We start from the raw sequence: 17,017 nt of genomic DNA, 5'->3' as shown, positions 1-17,017 counted from the left end.
GACACAACAAAAAGCAAGCACGCGCGGCCGGCCGGGCGCCTCGTGATCGATTTAATGGTGTTTATTCCCCTTTTCCCGGAGGCTGAGTCACGGGCCCCGGCGCCGGGGGTCAGGCCCGGGGAGGGGGGGGGGCGTGGGGCGGCACCCCCGGCCCGGCCCGGCCCCGCACCCCACGCCGGAGCCCCCGCCCCGGCCCGGCCCGGCCCGGCCCGCCCTCACGTGACGCCGCCGGTTGCAATTTTAGCCCGTCAGCTGACACGAAAAATCCCTGGAGAGGGGCCGCCGCCGCCTACAAAAACAGGGAAGGCGGCCGGGCGCGGCGTCGCGGCCTCCCAGTGGCGGGACCCTCCGGCCTGTGTCGTTCCTTTCCCCCCGCCATACACACACACACACCCCGCCATCGCCGCCATGGGGCCCCGCGGCCGCCTCCTCCTGCTGCTCGCCCTGGCGGGGCCCTGCGCAGCCCTCATCAGGTGAGCCGGTGGAGGGGGGGGTCCCTCAGGGTCTGGCTGAGCCCCTCGGTTGCCGGGGGGTTGGGGGGGCGGGGGGGGCATGGGTCATGCACCCCGGGTGGTGGTGCAGTGGTGGCCTCCGGGCTCTTCTTGCAGCCACCCTCCCTCCGGTGCCGCTCCCCGACCATTAAAGCAGAGGGGAGAAGTGCTGAGACATTCCTCCCCTAGATGGGGGGGTTGGGGCTGATCTGCTGCTCATGGTGGGGGTCTCACCTTGGCTGCTTCTATTCCCGGTGACCTTTGGCAGCTACCAGCCGTGTCCCACCCCCCCTCCCCCCCCCACCCCGTTCTGACTTTGGAAAAAGCAATGAGCATGGTGGCACGGCAAGGGGGACCCGGCATGGGGTGCTGGTGGGAGCCCAAATCTCATCTACCCCGTGCTGGTGGGTCCCCTGGTTTTGGTGGAGCTGTGCCGTTCCCCCCTCCTCCCCCACCACCATTTGCAACCCTCCGTTAACAGGTGGGTGTTTGCCCTCCCGTTGCAGGATCCCCCTGACCAAGTTCCCCTCCATGCGGCGGGTCCTGAACGAGGCGGGCAGTGAGATCCCGGACATGAACGCCATCACCCAGCTCCTCAAGTTCAAGCTGGGCTTTGCCGACCTGGCTGAGCCCACTCCAGAGATCCTGAAGAACTACATGGATGTGAGTAGCCCCTCCCTGCCGAACACTCCTCCTTTGCGGCAGACCCTGGTGTCATGCCGGCTGGGTAGCTGTCGCTTCTGGGGGTACCCATCCCGGGTGGTGGCGGGGTGGGGGGGGCACGTGTGTGGAACAGGACACGCCAACCTCCCTCTCTTGGGAGCCACAGCTGGGAAGGTGAAGGAGGGAGAGATGTTGATCCTGTAGGAGAGATTCATGCAGCCTCATGGCTTGGTGGGTGGCTGCTGAAAGTTGCTTCCCATCGTTGCTAAACTAAAAATACTAATACAATAATTATAATATTAAACAATCCACTGCCACCCAAGCAGGAGAGCTTTGCAGCTTCTGTGACCTATTTCCTTTCCCCTTTGTCACTAATTAACAATTGTAAATAGGGGTCTGTTGGCTTGCAGTCCTTCCTAGCATCTTCTGGCCTGTTTGGGCTCTGCTTTCTGCAAGACAGGCTCATAAAAATTACAGTGCACTTGTTGGGGCTTTGGAGCATAAAAGAGCAGGAGGAGAGGGCTCAGGCTGGGCACCGGCTTGCCGTGGGACTGAGGATGCAGGGCCTTTCCTCTTGCTTGCCTTTATCTTCTGCGTGGCCTTGGGAAAAGCCACCCTGCACCTGCACCTTCTTCTCAGCAGCTTAGGGAGCAAAGGGACCTTCATGGTGGAAGCGGCGATAAAAGGAGAAGCCAGATAAAGGACGTGCAGTTTGCCCTTGCCCAGCTACCGGACACTTGTGGGGTTTCCTATTTCTGAGTTCCCCAGTGGGTACCCTGACAGCTCTTGACGGGGGAAGGGGGGATATACAAGTGCTGGCTTGCAGAATAAAGCTGGTGCTGGATATTTGGGCATTTATTCAGGATATTCCCTCCCTGCTCCCCTTCCCCAGGGACTCTTGTCACCCAGCCAGCACCTGCCAGGGCTATGCTATGAAGTGCTACCAGTGTTCTAATTGGTGGTGTCGAAAGCCAGGGCGCTGGCGGTTGCTCCACAGCATTGCCTCTTGTGCTTATGGCTCGGGCTGCTGCTCAGGGTAGGACTCTGCACCCTTGTCGCAAAGGGACCAGGCCAACCTGTGATGGGAGATAAGGGAACAATGGTCCCTCCTGGCCTGGCCAAAAATGCTCTTGCTGCTGGAGGAGCTGTTAGGAAGAAAGGCACAGCTTACCCTAGAGTGCCCCGTATGGTCCCCTCAAGCCCCTGGCACCCCTCGCGGGAATATGTATGTAATTTATGGGGCCCCTATTCTGTGGATTAGTTTTCAAGCCCCAGCAATAATTACAGAATCACTGGAAGCAAGTGCTGCCTTCCTATTATAGCTAATTGCAATGGTTTATTAATTACTTGGCGAGCAACCCCTGCAAACTAAACGCACAGGAGGTGAGCAGCTTTGATAATCCTGTTTGGGTTTTTTTTATCCCCCCCTCTTAATGAAGTACATGGCGGGGTTTGGAAAGGCCACAGGCTGACTTCCCTTGCTAGGAGCCTTGTCTCTGGGGCTCTGATCTGGCTGTTTGCCAAGCATGACATGGCTGTGTGCCCTTTTGGGAGGGCTGGGGAAAAATGGGTCTGTCTGGGACTGGCCGAGCATTTCCCATTCATCCTCTCCTGCTCTGGATAGAGGGATGCCCTGCGAACATCTCAGCTGCCCATCTCGGGTTTCTTTCAGTCTCAGCAGAGATGCATTCACAGGGCAGAGGAGTATCCATTGGATACCTGCACTACAGGGACTTCTCCCAAATTCTCACCCCACAGCCCTTAAAAACGTCTCTGTCCATGCTGCTGAAGCCCTTTCCTCCCTCCAGCTCCTCCAAAATCTTATAGCACCCGTGACTGAGCATTAGTTTATTCCTCTCCATCCCAGGGGCTCGCCAGCCCGCACCAAAACCCCCAGTGGCTGTACCCGCACCTGCAGTGGGCAGAGCTGCTGCTCAATACAACTCACAGTTCCTCTGCAAACCTGCCAGCAAAGCAGCTTCCCAGCCAGTTTCAGCTTTTCAATAACGCAGGTGTTTTGCCTGGCTTCCTCCCATCTTCTTGGTCTTCCCTATAGTGAACCACATGCTGGCCTGCAGACCTTCCCCCCTCTGTCTTGTCTCCCTGCCCCGAAAGTCCTCCCCCGCAGACGCCCGTCCTGCTTCTCCCTGACTTATCCTTTTCCCACCCTCTGTAAGGTGTGAACATCAAAGGGGAGCCTCCCTTTCAGAGGAAGAAGGCTGGGAGCCTGTCACTGCCAAAAATGAAAGGAGAGTAGTATCTAAATAAGAATCCGGTCCCTTTTTTTTATTCTAAGAGATTTTTTTTTTTCGTGTTTAATCACTTCTTTTAGCCAGCCCCTCTGCTCACAGCTCCTTTCTCCTTTGCAGGCCCAGTATTACGGCGAGATTGGCATCGGGACCCCCCCACAGAAGTTCACCGTTGTCTTTGACACTGGCTCCTCCAATCTCTGGGTGCCATCCGTGCACTGTCACCTTCTGGACATTGCCTGCCGTAAGTGTCACCAGTGACGGCTGTAGCTCAGCAGCTTTTCCATCCCTGCCAAATGCAGATCCTGGCATTGCAAGAGGAGAAACTGAGTGAGCAGTGCGAAAGGGCTCGCTAGAGGCTGATGGGCTCTTTAGGGTCAGAGCTGGAAATAGGATTCCAACTTCTTGCATCCAGCCTTTATTAACTCCCTTCCTGTTTTTCCCCCTCCATGTCACCCACACATAGCTTCCCCAACAGCCTCGGCCCTGCAGCTAGGGAGCAGCATCACAGGTTGTGATGTTTCTCCCCAGATTATAGAGTGACGCTGCCGTTGCCCTGTTGCGCAAGGCTGATAAAAAAAAAAAAAAAAAATCAGCTTCTTGCCAGATCTGATACAAACTGTCCTAGTTTCTGCTTTATTGCTGCACGGAGCATGTGAGTGCATGTTTATGGATTTATAATTAACAAGAGCCAGGTAGGCACAATGACATGAGAATGTCTTAGGGACTGTAAGGTTTTTTTGCTCTGTGGGGTTCCTACGCAATAAACCTCCACAGTTGAAGGTGTCAAACCTGGCCATGGCTAAGTGCCGTTTAAAAGCCACCAGCTTTTAAATGCTGCTGCTTAAGCAGAGCAGAGAAACGTGTAGACCCAACAAATACAACCATGGAAGGCAGCCCACAGTGCTCTTCGGGGGTAGGGAGGAAATTCGGACTTCTTGTACAGCCCTGTAGTGCCAAGAGAGGGGCTAGACCTTCTTCTTGCATATGTGAAATGAGATTTAGGAGACTGGTAGGGTGATGAGGTCCAGACTTGGTCTGTCCCAGGATTCCTGATCTCTAGCAGGGAGCTGGTTTCTCAAGGCAGCAGTACAGGAGTTGCTGGGACCAAAGGGCTCATTTTATGAGAATGCAATGAGCCTAACCTGCCAGACTGGGATCCAGACAGCCCAGTATATACGGGAAATCCCTGTATAGCATGTTGGTTTCTGTAGGGCTTGGCTGGTTTGTCCTCAGCTTCTGTCTGCTGGGCTCAATGAGCAGCCAGGGAGCCGGGCTGGCTGAGCTTACCACGCGCCACTGCCCAACTCGTGACTTGGGAGGAATCTGCAGAGGAGGAATCTGCCCAGCCATAAAACCAGGGATATCTTATAGTTCTCAACCCTTCCAAGGGGAAAAGCAGCTTGGACTAGTGAAAAGCCCTTCTCTGCAAATAACTGAATATTTTGAGCCTTCTCTGTGCAAAAAAAACCAAACAATGACTGTATAAAAAAAAATTCCATCTAGTCTTCGTAAAAGAAACAGATAAACCCATAAAGTGAAAATGTTCATGCCCAGAGCAGGCTATATTTAAAGGCACCCTGGTTCTCCATGGCACAGGGGGGATGTTTCACTCTGCTGTCTAACACACCCTGACTCACCAGCCACGTAGCCTCTAGGCTTTTAATACCCAGTAGCCAAATCCGATTTAACAGCCAAATTGGATCTGCCCACCTAATTCCCCAGATGATGGAAATGCTTTGTTAAGCAGTCCAGGCCTGGAAAATGCTGGGTTCAGGCCCACCTCTGCATTGTTGAGTGTCTGTCTGGATGAGATGAGTGTCATCGGGTTAGGTATTGGGGAGCCATAGGTATCAAGGAGCACTAATGTCCCTCTGTGTACCTCTTCCCGCCTGCAGTGCTGCACCACAAGTACGATGCCTCTAAATCTAGCACCTATGTGGAGAACGGCACCGAGTTTGCTATCCACTATGGGACAGGGAGCCTCTCTGGGTTCCTCAGCCAGGACACTGTCACGGTGAGTAACAACTGCCCTCGCCCCGAGCTGCCCCAGCCTGCTTTCAGTGGAGTGCTTGAAGCTGATTGATTTCAACAGGTCTCCCTTCATGTCCTACTCATGTTGAACATGCTTCACCACCATGTTTCCAAGTGCTTTGAAATGAGGTCGTGGTGATGATGGTGACTGAGGAGGTGATGATGACTGAGGCAGGCAGAGAAGGGGGAAAGTATTAATCAGTAGGCTAGAAGTGTGGACTGCATGTGTGGTGCCCTGCAGACATGGTCTCCAGCCATCCCTCCAACCCTCATCTTCCTGACCTTAGAAATTTCCCAGCTCAAGCGCACACCAGCACCACTGTGCAGGCTGCTGGTGGTGCCTGGTTTGTTCTTGGCTAATATCCACGTGGTAGTGGACGTCCACACAAGCAGCTGCCCAAACAGTGGTCTGAAATGGGCTCTTTGCAGCCCCATGCTAGTCTGGTGTTGAGGGTGGTGCTTATGTTTGCAAAAGCTGTGTAATACCTGGCGGCGTTCCCCAGCAGCATTTGGGGTCCAGCTTGAGGTAGCTGGGTTGCTGGTGGTCGCTTACCATGATTTCCTTTTCGGTGAGCGAAGGCTCAGCTTTCTGCCCTGCAAAGGGCAGGCACCTTTCATGACTACCTCCCAGCTACAGATGCTCATGAGAGTTTGCCAGCTGCTGAAAGTCAGCAGTGCACATGCTCCCAGATTGGTCTCCTGGCAGGGATAAGAGCATGTGTTTGCTTTGGAGGGGGCATGGGGAAACAAAGCAAAAGTTTTGAATAAGCAATAAATCTGGGGATTTGAGGTTTTCTGCGTTAGGTTCCGCTGAAAAGTATTGGCTTACCAATTTCAATGGGATCAAAAGAAAAATATCCAAGAGGAGTCCAAAGTGGATAGCTCTTGTGAGGAGCAGTCTTTAGCCTGTCCTTATAGCAGGAAAATTTCAGGCTAGCCTGGAAGCACCAGCCATTGCCTCTGCGCTGCATCCAAAGATGGCAGCAGCTCAGGCTGGGTGCAGGATCCTCTTTGGGGGCGAGGGCTTTTGATGAGCTCGGTGAACCCTGAAAATCAGTGTAGACAAGGTCGTGGGGGAGAGCCGTGGGGGATGCCAACAGCTTTGCACCTATGGTTTTGTTCTCCGCTTCCTGCAGCCCACTGAGCTTCGGGACTGTTTCTGTTTTGTTTCATGCCATTTATTTCCTGCATCCCTTGGTTCACTTAGAAACACCCCACCACAAAAAAAAATGCTGCCCATCTGAGCCTTCCTGCAGCTCTTGCCAAATGAAGGCACCCTGCATGTAGCATTAATGGATTCTCTTATGTTAGGTTTACAGAATACAGACAGAGCAGGCAGAGGCATCTGTGTTCGTCCCAGTAATGGAGCGGGGTAGTGAGGCAAACAGCAGACTTTATTGTCCTGTGACAGTGTGGGCTGGTATTAGGCACTTTCTGGCTTAATGCAGGGGGTGAAGTGAGTCAGAAGGAAAATTGCAGCTTTTTCTTTTTTTGTTTTGTTTGTAATTATCACCCTAATGCCTGCTTGCTAATTAGCTCTCCACTTCCCAGCAGCTCAGAGCAAGGATTTTGTGCCTGAGCCTGTTTGGGAAGTGGGGATGGCTCTTGGCAGGCAGCACTCCTTATAGCATTTCGTTTCTGTCTGGGCAGAAGTAAGAGAAACTTCTTGCATGGAGCCTGAGTAGTGTCACGCTTGCAGTGTGCAGGAGCAGGGGTGACTCAGAGGGTCAGGGACGTTCATCTTAGACACCAAGATGCTTCTTCTGATGCATAACACCCCCTAGGCAAGCTCCCAGTCGAGTGTAGTCTGGAAATGCAGAAATTGCAATGGCCTTCAGGGTGACCCTCTCTGCCTTGGCCATCCTGATGGGTGGAAGCAGCCACAGCAGCCTGTGGTAGCACTGACATCTGACTGAAAGGCGCTGGTTGGCAGGTGGCCCAGAGTCCCTCAGCCCTGAATTTTTTTTGGAGAGGGTAATGAGCTCATGTTGAGCATCCTCTGTCTTTCTGTGGAGGAATGATGCCCTGTAGCACCACACTCCCCAGTGGTGTTTGCTCTCCAAAGAGCAGTGGATTCAGCCAGCCCTCTGCTGCTTGAGCATCTCATCCCTTTATCACAGCCCAACCTTGGGATGTCCTTCAAGGACAGCAGAGGGAACATCGCTGGCTGTGGGGCACAGTGTCTCTCCTGGGGCTGCAGTGCAGATATGCTGTGCAGGAGATGCCCCTCCTCGCCTCTCCCCTGTGCCTCTGCAGAGGGGAGCCCTGGTGACAAGCGGTGCCATGGAGGCTCTTGTCTCCAGTCTGCCTTAACCGTTGGTCACTTGCCCCCTTCGCTGAGGCTGCTAACAAGGAGGCCAGGTGAGCTCCAGGGTGCTGACAGCACTCTGCAAAGCACTGGAGGGTGGCTACTATGCAGCCATCCACTGCTAATGATTTTCAGTCACTCCATGTCTGGGCGAGGGCCAGCTGAGGGACAGCTACAAAGGATGTGTCTGTCACCTGGCGCCAGCGCTCTGCTAAAGATGCTTTTTGGTTCCAGTCCTACTGAGGACCAAGCCCAGGCAGGGTCTGCTGAGACCCCCACCACTGGGCAGCTGTTTGCCTCCCTCTTGGGATGTGCAAGCTTGGCAATATTCAAGGAAACCTGGCAGTCACTTTTTCAGTCCATTGCATTTTACTTTTTTTTCCTAAGTGGAAGCTTTTATTGAACTTTCTGAGCTTCTGCAGGACCAGCTGTGCTGAGTGGTGGAGCGGTGGCTTTTGTAAACCTGCAACATACAACTGGAGCACTCGCCATGTGCTGGTGAGCGGATGCATTGCTGCGAGCTGTTTGCCCCACATCCTGCCCTGTGGCTTTTAGCTTTTGCAAGGCTCGATTGCGATTGCCCTTTCCTAGTGCAAGCCTCTGATACCATTAAAGGCAGCACCTCCCATGCCAGCCTTGCACTAACCCTGGGGGGATATTAGTAATTTAAAGGGATCGTTATCTGCCATCAGGTAGGAGAGGCCAGCTTTTCAGTCCAGCCTGGTTCACTACAGGGCTGCTAGCTGGAGGCTGAGAGGTTGAAATCGTCCTAGCACAGATACTAAAATTGCCTGTGGTCAGCCAGAAGCTCAGAAACCTCCTGAACTGCTAGAGCCAGGAGCCAGCAGAGCAATCCTGTGTTCTGCAATCTCCTTCTTTTCAGGGATCTGCCTTTGTGGGGCGTTTCAGCTTTCCAGCGGGGAATGCCAGTCCTTCTTATGGCTGGCAAGAGGTGACCTTTGAATTCACAGTATTCTGCTTGCTATTTTCATGCTTCGAGCTCAACCTCGCTTTCCTGGCTGGGTCTTCTCCCCTCCCATGGGAGATCTTGGCGGGCTGGTAGCTCTTCTGGGAATGCACCAATATCCTGGGGGTGTTCCTTATATAGGGGAAATCAGAGGGGTCGCTGGCAGAAGTGAGAGGGATTTGTGCTCCCAGCTGGGGATGAGTGCAGCAGCCGGGAAGGTAGGACGCAGAGGTGACTTAGAAGATGTGCAGAGTGGGGAAGAGAATTAAAGGCACAGCAGAAGAGCTGCTTGGACTGGGAGGAAAGGATGAAGTAGGCAATAGGGGAAGGGATATAGCGGGGACAAAGTGATATAGGAGCTGCAAAGTGGTGTGGCGAGTGCCGAGACCCAGCAAAAATCTGGAGGTGCTGTGTGAGGTGGGCAAAGAGCAAAAGGGGGCTTCTGTCCGCAGGGGGTGCACTGTGCTTTGCAGGGACTCAGGAGGTGCCACTGTGCAGCTAGTGTGGCCTGTCACCCCTCCCCCCCGAGGAGAGTGGCACATGGGTATCTGGTTTCTGCAGCTGCTTACGTATTCAAGAGTGAAAGCAGGCAGGAGTGTGGCAGCACGTTGAGGGACGTGCTACAGCCTATGTTCAGCGAGATCCTGTTTCTACCTTGGTCCCCTGAGTCAGTTTTCTTTACAATGCTTTTCCCTTCCCATTTCCTGTCAGCTTGGTAACTTAAAAATCAAGAACCAGATCTTTGGGGAGGCCGTGAAGCAGCCAGGCATCACCTTCATCGCTGCCAAGTTCGATGGCATCCTGGGCATGGCATTCCCGAGGATCTCTGTGGATAAGGTCACCCCTTTCTTTGATAACATCATGCAACAGAAGCTGATTGAGAAAAACATCTTCTCCTTCTACTTGAACAGGTAGTGTTGGGTTTGGTGGCGCACCTCTCGTTGCAAGGACAAGCCCAGCTAGGCATTTCTCTGTGTCTTCCCATAACACCTCTTGCCATGTGTCAGTTTACACCCTAGCCAGCACCACTGGGGAGGTCTCAGCAGGGTCTCCCTGGTGGAGCAGTCAGGCCAAAATCTCTCCTGTTTGCTGCTTTGAAGTAAGAAGTAGAAATGCAGCCATTTTACTGACAAAAGCTGGGTAGATCTGCTACTGGGTTTCTTAACTGATGAAGAGACAGAGGACGTTTCCAGAGGAAAGAGAAGCAAAAATAAACAGGGCTGTGATCATGAGATTGCACGCTACTAGTGCAGTCCGTGTTAGGGGGTTAAACACAGCCCCAGTCTGTTGCCAAAATCTACGAGCCACATGGTCACCACCATGTGACCTCCCAGGCAAGCATACCCCAAACCTATGACGGGGCTAACATTCCCTTACTAATGATGGGGCTAACATTCCCTCAGCCCCCAGGGAAATCCTCTTGCGTGGCTCCCAGCACCTTCCTACCCATTGCTGCTCCCCCGAGGACAGCCCATCGTCCTCCTGGCACCCCAAGGCGGGCTCTGAACTACTTCAGCCCAAAAAAGTAGCATGCCGGGTGTGTGGAGGGCAGAGAAGGCTGCTGCTAGCCGCTCAAGCACCCGCCCTCCCCCATCACCATATTTCTTCCCATCTGCTCAACAGTGAGCTTTTATCTGTAACCTTGAGCATTCGGCTCTCAGGCTGCTGGCTGGCATGGAGTTAGGTATAGATAACCTAATATGGCATCAGCCATGTTCAGCCTTGCACGGATGCTTGTTAGAAGGCGATTATTCAGGGGGTGCCTCCACTAGTGTTCAGTTCCCCTTCTCTGCAGCAAGCTTCTCCAGGTGTCTGTGTGAAAGCACAAGGCAAAAAGCTGCAGGATGCTTCAGCTGGGACAAAATATTCCCATTTCCCCACCCCAGCTTATCTCACAGTATCTGTCCTTACACTGACATATTATATCATGATGTTAGTTGTCTGTCTCCAACGCTGTTAATGGCATGCTTCACCCCCAGGCACCCTGGCGTGTGTTTTGGGGGCATGCAGGGCAGGGATGTTCTCGCTCTGCACCTGATATTCATGGGTTTGGGTTATTTTTCAGAGACCCCACTGCTCAGCCTGGCGGTGAGCTGCTCCTGGGGGGGACTGACCCCAAGTATTACAGCGGCGACTTCAGCTGGGTCAACGTCACACGCAAGGCCTACTGGCAGGTCCACATGGATGCGTAAGTGCTCCTTCCACCCAACTACCTGCATGGGGATATGTGCACAGACAGCTCACACCTGGGGCTGGGCTGAGACCCTCCCCAAAAAGAAATCATCCTCTTTCTCTGCAACACATCCACGCTAAAAGAAAGCAGATGAAAATCTCACCCTAAGGTTGGGTCACTTGTTGCTGTAAGGGGAGCAGAGGCAGAAAACAGCAGGAGATGTTCTGCAAAATCCTTTCCTCTTGTTTACAGTTTGGCCCCTGAAAACACCTGCTGCGCCCTTGCCAAGCGGGGAAAAAAGCTAGTGTGTCCTCCTTGCAGGCAGGGCGAGCACTATGGATTAAACCCTGGCTTTGCTCAGCTCTCAGCAGTGCAAGAGTGGCTCACTTGCACACAGCTCCAGAGGAGCAGGATGAGGCCCCAGGAAGCCAGCCCTTGACTGAAGGGCACGGTGCAGCAATCAGTGTGCATTGTTGGAGGCGGAGGGGAGGAGAGCAGGCTGAGCTGCCGGTCCGCCAGCCCTGTAGTCTATTCTGAGCTCTCCCACGTGATGGGAACTTAAAAGTGGCCTGTGATCAGAGTGTGTGTCCTTTTCCTGGGGATTGTATCGCTCCCCAGCGCAGAGTTTAGTTCTCATCTTCCCCCAGCCCTGCCACGTTGGCAAAGTGTGGCAAACCCTTGTCTGGAAGGCTTTATCTGTCTGCACTGCTGTGAAATGTGATGCGGGTGAGGAAGCCAAGCAGCTCCTCTCGTCTTTTCAACCCTTTCCTTGCTCATGACCCCCTCAGCCATCACACCACCCCTTTAAGCCTTTGGTTTTTGCAGTAGCATGGGTCATACAAGTCCCTAATGCATCGCCTTTAGCTTGCTCATGTGCCTGTTAGTCACAGTGTTTAGAAGGTAGGGTATGCCGGCAGCAGTCAGCTCTTTGCCTTCTGCTCCCTGCAGCCTTTGCTGGGAGGCCCCTAATAGTTGTCTTCTGCCTGGGCATCTCTCCTCAGGGTGGACGTTGCCAATGGGCTGACTCTGTGCAAAGGGGGCTGCGAGGCCATCGTAGACACGGGAACCTCACTCATTACTGGCCCCACCAAGGAAGTGAAGGAGCTGCAGACGGCCATCGGTGCAAAACCACTCATCAAAGGCCAGGTGAGGCCAGACTGGGAAAGCAGGAGTCCATGGCCATTGTGGCATCCACACTGATGCCCTGCTCTGCACCCAGATATTTCTAGAGACCCTGGTCTTCTGCTCCCTTTGCTCTCCATTCTCAGGCTGTGCTGCCAGAAAAGCCTGCAGCATAGCAGGGACCCCTCTGTCTTTTGACCCTGGGTAGCGTTCAATGCCCTGCTTGTGCTCTTGGTAGAGGGCTCAGTCCCATGAACTTTTGGAGGTTTTGGGTCATCTGTGCCACCTGCCTCTGGGAGGCAGAGGGGAAGAGGTGCAAGTTGCATCTGAGGACAAGGATTCACATTAATGTGAATTAATACATTTAATGCAAATTACAGTCCTTCCCTGCCAAGCTTTAAACCATCTTAGCTAATCTCACAAGGTCATCTCTCCTTCCTGAAATTGCAGAGGAACAGGGATTGTAAGGACCCTCTAAGAAGGATGCTGTGCTCTGAAACCCCTTCCAAATCACAGAGCCCTGAGCACTTGCAGGGCTTTTCCGCAGTGCGGGGAGACCCCGTGCTGCAGCAACAGCTGTCTTAGACTTGCCACCCTCCCTAAGACTCACCAGTGTTCATTAAACCAGCTTTGTCTGTTCATCACACGGCGAGTTCCTGTGTGTGTCTCCAGGCTGTATCAAACCAAGTCTTCCCTTCCTGTGGCAGAGGAAAGACCCCAGCCCTGCTGCGTCGGGTGCTGTGCCCTGGGGCTCAGCAGAGCCGAAAGCTGAAACCAGCATCCTTTGGCTCCAAAATCCTACAACCCTCTGGCCCCTCAGCCCGCTAACCTCAGCTCAAGCCTCTTCTGCACGCTGAGATAAGCAGTTCTTGGTGAAGACCGCAGCAAAGATGTGGTTGAGCCCGGTGGGAGACCATGTCCTTTCGTGAGGGCATGGGAGCTGCCATCTAAAGCCTTCACTGTTTCTCTTCCAGTATGTGATCCCCTGTGATAAGGTGTCATCTCTGCCTGTCGTCACGCTAACGCTAGGAGGGAAGCCCTACCAGCTTACTGGAGAACAGTATGTCTTCAAGGTGCGTCCAGGCAGGTTTTGACAGCCCTAGGCTTCTCCCCCAAGGCCTAATTCTTGCCTTTGCCACACAAACCTCAACCCTGAAGTCCAAAATGCAAAAGTAAGGCTGGAGCTAGCACCTGGGGGGGAAGAATCTGAAGGATTGGGGTGACGGGGTGGTGGTGCTGGCTGATGCACCCAGGCAACCTCACCAAAGTCCTGCAGGAACAAACCCCCCCGGCATGATGCTCATGAGGGATAGCAGGATGGGAGAGAAAGGGCAGGCAGGATGTTGCATTGCTTTCTACAAACATCTTGCCCTTTTCTGCTGGATTCTGGTGCCATGATGCCAGTCTTGCCATAGCGGTGGCCACCAGCCTGGCATTTAAGCTATCAGAGTGAATTTGCAGGGACCATCTTGTACAGAATTACAGAATTTCAAAGACAGCTCTAATTCCCCTCGAGGGCTGGGAGGTTTATGGGCATGTGCAGCTTTACTTGATGTTTTGCTGCGTAAGGGCTCTGGGAGGGGGGAGCTGGGTTTAGAGCCATGGGAGCAGTGGGTTGGGAGCTACTTTTGCAAGCTATGGATTGCAGGCTGGGAGAGGCTGAAGTGCAGCCAGCATCGGCAGATGTTATTGCCAGGCCTGCGAGGTTGAGGGAAGGGCAGGACCTCCTCAAACTGAAGCTCTTGCTCTTCCCTTTAGGTTTCTGTACAAGGAGAGACCATCTGCCTGAGTGGCTTTTCAGGCCTGGACGTCCCACCCCCTGGGGGCCCACTCTGGATCCTGGGAGATGTCTTCATCGGTCCCTACTACACCGTCTTTGACCGTGATAATGACTCTGTTGGCTTTGCCAAATGTGTCTAAGCGCCTGATCCCCGCTGCCTCTGCCACACACACACACTTACACACATGCACAGGAGCCATACAGAAGGATTAGAAATCCAGTGAGTGGAAAGGAAAAAAAAAAATGAAAAAGAAAGAAATGGAACTAGATTTAAAATTATATGGAAAATAGTCATTAGTTCCCTGCTAGCTACTTTTTCCCCTCTGTTGAATAAGTGGTGCTGGGACGTCTCTAGTTGACAACTCCAGCTGGAGTAGCCCCTTGCTTTACTGCTAGGTCTTCCAGTATTTGTTTTTAAGAATGATTCTCAGAGCTGAAAAAGGCTCTCTCACGTCTCCCAGCCCTGCTTTCCTTCTTGGGGGGAGCAGTTGGCTGGAGCCAGCGCCCGGCTCCTCTGTTCCTGCAGAGAAGCTCTGCGGCTGCTCTTGGGTTTGGGCTTCTGCACTGGGGCAGAGGGACAGGGAAGGCTGTCCAGCATGTTATTTGCTACTTCTTGCTTTTTCACTGATAAAGTGGGTGAGTAGGAGGTGGGGGAGAGTCCATCTTCATCACCCCTTCACGATGGGTTGAGGCAGTGACCAGTAGGTCATTTCTCAATGGGTTTGTGCTGGCTTGGTCCTAAGAGAGCACATCCTGGGCTGGAGTGATGGGGGGGTTGTGGTAGCGTGCCCAAGGGTAGAGTTGCAGAGCCTGAGGGCTCTGGTGGTGTATTTTTGTGTAGTGATGGCACTAGTGAGAGAGCTGGAGGCATGATGCCCATGTGCCTGACCTAACAGGGCAGTGATTTGTAGGGGAGCTCCATCCAGTGGGACTCTTCAGGGAGTATGAATGTAAAGGGGGTCAAGATAGGATGTAATAGAGGTCACTTGAATTCATGGCCATGAAGGCCCAGCTTTTTGCTGGGCAAAGTCATTTGACACAGGTTCTTGAGTTTGGTGAACTTCTCCCAGCTTCGCCAAACCACAAATCTTCCCAGCTTCTTCCGCGCTTAGTGAGTTGAGAATGTTTCCTAAAGCAACTAAGTGATCTAGAAGCTGAAATCACACTGGTAAAATCTGTAGATGTTTGTCAGCCACTTAAGACCATTTGGAAACATTCACAGCATTTTGAACTGCCCAAAACTCAAGAAGTTGGCAGAGCCAGCAAGCCTCCCAGGCAGGAGGGTGCCATGGCAGCTTCTGGACTTGCATTCGCTTTCCCTGATGCCCCATCGTGAAACCCAACTGTCTCTAACACCCTCCTTACCTTCTTTCCACCTTACTAATGCTGGTGAGAGCTCTGTTCGTGTCCACCCTGTGTTGCAGATGGAGTGAGGCACAATCCTGCTTTGGAGAGGTTGTAGCTGTTCTAGCTGTGTTTGCAGATCCTCCTGGAGAGCCAAGATCTGTGCACGTGAAGCTGCTTACTTCACTAGGCTGGCGTCAGTAGGCAAACGCTGGTGGAGCTAGGAGGACCATAAAGTGAGTTTTAAGCAGTACTGGAAAGCAGAGGAGAGTTTGCGAAGAATCCCAGCCTGTGCTGGGAGTAAAAGGCTCTCTGCTTTCCTGGTGTGCTGGATCAGGTCCTGAAGTTAGGGAGCAGTAGCGGGTGAGGGGCAAAGCTAAGGGGGGGAAGAGGACCAGATCAGCACTGACTGTGACCCCAGATCAGGCGAAATGGGTAGTAAAATCCTAGTTCCCCAAAATTCACTGATAATCCTGTCAGCAGTACTGGTGGGGCCAAGGAAGTTCCTGAGAAAGGTCCTTGGGCAGTAGGTGAATAGGTGGTTATGCCCAGTGAAATGCATATACATCATCCCCAATATTGAATTCGCCAGTAACGTGAGAGGCAAGGGTGGGGAAGAGGTCCCCACGTGAGCTGTGGGAGGACAGTGAGTGTGTAGCCTGCAGATGTCCCCTGTCCCCACGTGCTGCAGCTGATCAGTTTGGCTTTATAACCATGCCTCAGAGGAGTCTGGCATGGGCAGTGGGGACAGGCCTGGGCACACTTCTGATGCGTGTATTGTCCCCTGCAACCCTGGATGCACCAAATGCTGCTCCCAAAGCTTGCTTCTGCCTGCTCATAGTCTTCACCTGCAACGCTGCATCTGGACACCTAAGGACATCTGTTGCAGACTGGCTAGAGAACAGTGTTAACAAAAGAAAAAAAAAATCATCAATAGGTACTCCAAAATCAGCAGATATTCAGCACCTCTCCGGAGAGCCCTGGTTTCACACCAATTAAGTGCTCAGAGCTCTTCCCAGTCCTGCTACGTTGTTTCCCAGCTGCAGAGACAGCACCCCGGTACCCACTAATCAGACCTGATGCAGGGGGGGAAGCCTGATGTGGAGCTGGTGGTGGGTTTTGAATGTCTTTGGCATCAGATTTAAGCAGGACGTGCAGCACAGCCCCAGAAGAACGCGTCGGGCTGCAGTTCTGCTGGGTGTTGCAATGCCTTATGCTGTCTGTGTCATAGCCTAAGGCTGGGCTCATGTCTGTCCTCAGGCAGGCAGGAGGCTGCTGCCTCGGGAAAGAGCACAGCCCGGAATGATGCCCTGGGTGACATACCTTAGGACAGGCTGGAGGAGCGGTTCATCGTAGTCTTCCCTGAATGGGTCTCCTCCCCTTGTTCTTTTAGTTGCATTTTTAAACCAAACTCTAACTGTGTGACTGTTGGGTTTTTTTTAATCTAATTTGCTGTCAGAATTACTGTCTCATCATAGAAAATTGAAAACAAAATACAGTATTTCCCCCCTTAATTCTGAGAGTAGTCGTTCCTTTGAGATGCCAAACTCTCTGAGTGTCTAGAGCCTGTGTCTCCCTGACTTGCTGGCCCGGTATGTCTCGTCACCTGCTTGGCTGGACTCACATGTATTTCAGAAGGGCTCCTTCCCTTCTTTCTGATTAGGAAACGTGCTGGGACCCTATAGGGTTTGTCTTTTTCAGTGTATTAAAACATAACCCAGCCTCTGCAGGATGACATGACAGTGTCACCTGCCTGACCCAGCACCAACAGGGTGGCAGGCACTCCCAGCATCTGTTCTAGCCTACAGCCTTCTCCTAGGGCCACGTCTTCCTGGCTGAGTATTGCCAAGGGTAGTCCTCCAGCAGGGTACTTGGGCTGTCTCCTG

The 17,017-nt window shown here is 53.0% G+C and overlaps 1 protein-coding gene across 1 annotated transcript; it reads left to right on the top strand.

Annotated features, from left to right (window-relative positions):
* Nucleotides 1–39: 39 nt before the first annotated feature.
* Nucleotides 40–16,645, top strand: CTSD (cathepsin D). Its single transcript, XM_074585688.1, has 9 exons — nucleotides 40–473; nucleotides 998–1,154; nucleotides 3,524–3,647; nucleotides 5,302–5,420; nucleotides 9,424–9,623; nucleotides 10,778–10,900; nucleotides 11,887–12,031; nucleotides 12,982–13,080; nucleotides 13,766–16,645. Exons 1-9 carry the CDS (start codon nucleotides 55–57, stop codon nucleotides 13,925–13,927), a joined length of 1,548 nt encoding a protein of 515 aa, XP_074441789.1. The 5' UTR covers nucleotides 40–54; the 3' UTR covers nucleotides 13,928–16,645.
* The last annotated feature ends 372 nt before the right edge of the window (nucleotides 16,646–17,017 follow it).

The sequence above is a fragment of the Larus michahellis genome, chromosome 4 (genome assembly GCF_964199755.1).
Source record: "Larus michahellis chromosome 4, bLarMic1.1, whole genome shotgun sequence".
Lineage (NCBI taxonomy): Eukaryota > Metazoa > Chordata > Aves > Charadriiformes > Laridae > Larus > Larus michahellis.
The sequence above is the reverse complement of the archived record's forward strand: the minus strand, read 5'-3'. Positions and strand labels throughout refer to the sequence as shown.

Excerpts from the sequence above, each read along its gene's own strand:
- CTSD (XM_074585688.1), top strand. The coding sequence starts at position 55 with ATGGTGTTTATTCCCCTTTTCCCGGAGGCTGAGTCACGGGCCCCGGCG. Across the intron at positions 474-997 it reads CCCTGCGCAGCCCTCATCAG|GATCCCCCTGACCAAGTTCC; the intron begins GTGAGCCGGTGG and ends CTCCCGTTGCAG. Across the intron at positions 1,155-3,523 it reads TCCTGAAGAACTACATGGAT|GCCCAGTATTACGGCGAGAT; the intron begins GTGAGTAGCCCC and ends TCTCCTTTGCAG.